The 5,273-nt window shown below is 37.2% G+C and overlaps 1 protein-coding gene across 1 annotated transcript in view; it reads right to left on the reverse strand.

Moving 5' to 3' along the window:
* Positions 1 to 2,952: 2,952 nt before the first annotated feature.
* The window catches only part of PELO (pelota homolog (Drosophila)), a gene marked incomplete at its 5' end in the record, with an annotated part of 2,806 nt that continues 485 nt past the window's right edge, over positions 2,953 to 5,273 (reverse strand). Inside the window, 2 exons of the mRNA XM_010283288.1 lie at positions 2,953 to 3,730; positions 4,941 to 5,251. Of these exons, the coding sequence (XP_010281590.1) occupies positions 3,299 to 3,730; positions 4,941 to 5,251 (743 nt within the window). The remainder of the gene's footprint in view (positions 3,731 to 4,940; positions 5,252 to 5,273) is intronic.

Below are 5,273 nucleotides of genomic sequence, written 5' to 3' on the forward strand. Positions count from 1 at the left end.
TTGAATTAAGAATTGTAACAATAATCCCAAGACCTGAATGGTTAAAGTTTTGCATCAAACTTTATTTGGTAAACAACAACAAAAATTTGATATAATAATTACTGGATTTAAATGCCAAAGGTGACAAAACTAACAAACTGGGGCCTGTTCCAAACTATGAGTTTGCAAGAGAGGCTTTGTGACCTAAATAAATGAATTTATTCGAATCTTCAAAACTAAGAGCACAGGAGGGTTCAGGATCAAGCTGATTTCAAGATACTTTTTTAACGCTTTCTTCCTACCAAACATAATAAACGTTATGAAGTCCTACAATGTGTAGTCGTTTATTTTGAAAACTGAAAAATTGGAAGATAAACCATGCTACTAATTCACAGAATTATGTCAGAACATAATCAGAAACTAAATTGAGACACTGTTCAAATTTACAAAATACTTTATGGTGCAAGAGAAGAATTTTCCTATTATGGACAGTTTTTAGTTGATGTATGTTTAGTTCCAAAGAAAAGACACAAAAAATATTTTCCCATGCCTCTAGCACTTACTGAGTTGATCTCCAAATAACGTACATCTTCTGCGTAAGTGTTACCAACACACAGACATTAAGGTCCATGTTAAGCATGCATCTTTGTCAATATGGACTCTTCAACTATTCAAAATTCATTTAAATGTAAAAGATCCTAGCAACCCTGGAACTTTGCCAAGTTAAGCATCTGCAACTGTCAAACACAGCCTACTGTCAATCCCAAACCCTTAAGCCATTTCCTGAAACAGGATGCATGTCTACATAGTGATTGTATATTTACTTTACTACAAAAATGCTTAAAAAAAAAAATCCCACCCTTCCATACTTTGGGCAACTAGATCTGTATTTCTTTCAGAAACTTAATGCCATGATAGCAATAGCTAAAAAAAGAAAAATACTAATAAATTGTAAAGTCAGTGCAGAATTCTAATTCTAAGTGTAAATAACTCAATATGTGAAAATAACAAAATATGTGAACATATTTTCTTACCAGATGTTTGCTGTTATATCTCAGTAAAAACAAATAAGAAGCAAAATGGCTGCTTCTTTTCCTTGGTGATACATCATCACAAGCACAAAATACAGACTTGCAGAATTAGCGTTGTAATCTTACAGTACACAGCAAAAACTCTTCATAATTTCTCATTTAAAATGGAATAACTGGAATCAGTTTGGTCTAATAAAATAGCAAACCATTCCACAACCAAGGACCAGTTTGATTTGTCTCTCAGTTTGCTGAGAATTAAACTAAAAATTTCCTGGTGTATTACAATTTTGAATGTAAGTATCATTTATGTACATTTGCAACAAATCAGCATTATTTATAAGAAGGGAACTAATAACATACCAGTCAATCTTAAATTAACTTTGTTTAGACATCATGAGCCTGTTTAAATCTGTAATTTGCTGCATATAAGTAATATTTATTGAAGGTCAGATTCTTATATCTGCTTTGTATGTTCTTTACATTTAACTCCATATATAGCAGTGATCAGGGTGCTTTCTAGCTGGCAAAATGTATAATCAGCTTAGTCAGATTTTTAAGAGAAAAATAAAGAAATTTTAATTTAACCAGTCCCAACTGCTGAAACAAGCCCACCTGAGCATTCTATCATTTTTGGCACTCAACACTATTCAAGACAAAAAGGTAAAGCCCAAATAACATAGCTTATTTGTGCAAGCTTACTCTAAACAACTGTTTTAATGAGCTTGTCTTCAGTGAGTGAAGAATCAAAGTGTTAATGAAGTACAGCTCTAATGTAAGTTCTACTCATACACTCCTTAGACTGTGTGGATTATGGGAAAAGGGAGCATGGCTTTTAACCCAAAGGTACTTCTCTATCAAGGAGTTTAGACTGATGTTTCAGCTAGCAATAGAGAACACCAAATTCACAGAGCTGGCACACATCAACATAGGGAGTACCACTAAAAATGCCTTTTCTAAAAGCATTCTATACCCAGACTAAAAGTTTTGGTGTTTTTAATCTTCCACTGTTATGTCCCTTTCTGTATTTCAGAAGTCTTCCATGGTTTTCTTAAATGAAATTTATTTTTGGCAACTCTCTCCTGTTCCCCTCCTGCCTATTTGAGAAAGCAATGCTTATTCACACTCATTGTAATTATTATTGATGTATTACATCAAACGCTGGTTTAAACTGAACAATCCTCTTGCAGGTATGTCAGAAACTGAAAGCAGTTTCTGCTTCCTCAGCCTAAGATTTACTGTCCAGTGAAGAAATAAAAATTACAGTGCTTCTCAACACTTTGAGCAGATCACATAACTGGAAAAGCAATTTTGAGTTTTATGGTTGTCATTAACTTAAGCTGAAGTTCAATTTACAAGTTTGTAATCCTTACTTCTATATCACAGTTTACATATTTTTTAAGAGGTACACACACAGACAAATACCAGATTATGAATTTAAACTACTACTACTTGTTATCAGAAGATACCTCATGGAAACTATGGTCCTGATTTTGTAAGCCTTTTCATATACCTTTTCAGAACTGGGTGCTAAATAATGCCAATTCATCAGAACACAGTCAATGACAAGATAAGTCATACCTTGTTAGCCTTCACGACATAACCCCCAGGTAACAGCATTCAGAAAGATAACCGAAATGGGTACACTGAGCTTCACAATTTATCTTGCATCTAATTATTATATTAGGGAGGAAACGGTTAGTTTAAAGGGTCTGGTTTCTGAAAGATTGCTTTAAGTGTTTCACAGAAATATTAAGGTGGTTCGACTCATAATACCAAAAAACCCCCCTAACAGATGACGTTGATCCTACTCATTTGCCACATCTGAGGAGGAATGGCGAGTTCCTAAGAAGATCAAGCACAGTTTTGATAGGTCTTGCATGAAGAAGTTTACATTTGTTTTGCAGTATGGTCTGAAATAGACAGTCTGGCATAGTTTTGTCCCTCTTAGTTTATCATCTTTCTCATACACATTCCAAAATGCTAAGCTGCCAGTCTGCCTTAACATGTAGAATGTACAACTTTGGGGAGTCAAATTAGTTTCTTGTATTGCTGGAGATCCAGCATGTAACTTGCAAACACAGTCAGCTCCAATGAACAGTATACCAATAATCAGTACCGTAAAACAGATATCCCCTAGTGTGCTGAGCAGAGCTATATACTGTAAGAAATACTATCAAAAACTTAAATTACATGTCATGGCAATCTGCACACAGCATTTAGGAAGGGAGGGCCTTTAATGTCATTTCAACATGACTTGGAAGAGAAACTGTGTAATGAAGTCACTGTTATCAATCCTCTTCAGAGCTAGATTCATCTTCCTGGTCAGAGAGCTCAGCAACAGGAAAGCGCAGGATGGCTGCCACCCCTGTCAGCTGGCCAAGCTGCTCTCCAGACACATGAAGGCTGGAGAAAATGCGTACTATGCCCATGTTCTCCCGTACGCTATCTACCAATTTAACATATCGAGCACGTGTAGCCACATCCTGGTGGCGGAAAAGCTCATCACTGATCAGCAAGGTATCAATGGCCATGGCTTCGTTGGCCTTCTCCACATGTTTTAGACCGTAAAAAGCCCGGTCAGGCTCATGTTGCAGCATTTTATAGAAGTCATCTAAGGCTTTGACCTCACCAGCTGCCTTAGTGTCAGAGAGACGGCTAGTTACAGCTGGGTCGCAGAGGGCTTCCTTCAATGCATATTTATGTCCCGAAGAAGAGTGGACCTAGAGTAAAAAAAGTCAAAGGTTTGTTGTGTGTTTTGTTTGGTTTTTTTTTTAAATAAAAAGGACCATTTTCTTGATTGGCCAATCACAAGCATTTTCCACTAAACATATTTATCTTGATAATTATTCAAGGAAGTTATCTCTTGCTTGAAACCTACATAATGCTTTTCTTAAAGGATCACTCCTGCAACCCCAAGCCTAGACCAAATCCTTTAAATTGTATTTTAAGAAGTACAGGAAAGCTGTTTCTCTTATTCAAAGACTGGGTTAAATATGCAAGCTGTTGCAGACAGTCCCCAAATTAGGGCCACTTGAAACTACTATGAAAATGAGACTTAAGCCTCTTCCTTTTAAAGCATTCAAGAAGAGGAAGACCTCTTCAGACTGCAGACAGAGGGAAAAAGCATGAAGACCTGCACAACTGCATAGCAACTATGATTGCAAAGCTGTGAAATACATAAAAACTTTTCACACTCACTATTATCTCTTTGCTACAAATGCAGAAAGAGGCTTCTTGGTGCAATTTGTCTCCTAAACGTTGTGACCATGAAGTACTGGGACACAATTCGCCGCCTGCCCACCTCCCACCCCCTGCCTTTTGCAAGCATTAGATTACAGGCCCAGTCCAATTAAAAAATGATACAAGTATCCTCATGAAAAGGAAAACTTATTTTAGGCTCCGAGTTTGCCTATTTCAGTGAAAGGCAAAACACCCCACCTACTCAATCAATGACATGACTAAGGAACTGGAAAAAATGCGATGGTCTGCATAATCTTTACCTATGTAGTACAAAACTAACACAACAATTAACAACTTCTATCACATCCAGGTACTTTTTTTTTTATTTAAAAAGCTTTAGAATGTTGTTATTAAACATGCATGCTATTCAGTATGATAAATTAACACTACAGTTAAACTATTTTCCAACTTGTACTTCACTCTTAATTGAAGATTAAATACGTCCTTATAGGGAGTTTTAAATATTTAATACTTTCTCTACTCCACATTAAGGTATCCTAGGAAAGAACCATCCCTGTATCCTGCAAAATTACCTTATAGTTTAGGAGGCTTAAAAATAATTTCCTTATGATGCTGAGATAGAAATTTATTAGAGAACATAAGTGAATTGTTTCCCATCACACCTGCAATTATCTTCTGTTAAGCTCTTAAACCTTTTTTAACCCACCTGGAGACTGTTTATCTCCTTACCTGTAGGAACTTGGACCTGTTCTCTAGCAGAAGTTTGTTGTCGGTCTTGACTGCCTGCTGGAACATGTAGTCACAAAACTGCTCCCGTACAAAGCCTGGGCTAGCCACCAGCACACACTTCACCACCTCAAAGTTGATATGCCGCTGGATGGCTTGCACCACCTGTTCGTAAAACCTTTCCAGGGCCCGGTCATGCTGACTGCAGTTTCCTTTCCTCTTGCGGGGGATGTTCACCTCCACCTTGGCACGGGTAAGCGTCATGCTTGGAGTGACCAGGCAGACATGAGCCAACCCTTCCTGCATGACCACAGCTGCCACATCGGCACTCCAGGC

This window comes from Phaethon lepturus, unplaced genomic scaffold (assembly GCF_000687285.1).
Source record: "Phaethon lepturus isolate BGI_N335 unplaced genomic scaffold, ASM68728v1 scaffold15353, whole genome shotgun sequence".
Classification (NCBI taxonomy): Eukaryota; Metazoa; Chordata; class Aves; order Phaethontiformes; family Phaethontidae; genus Phaethon; species Phaethon lepturus.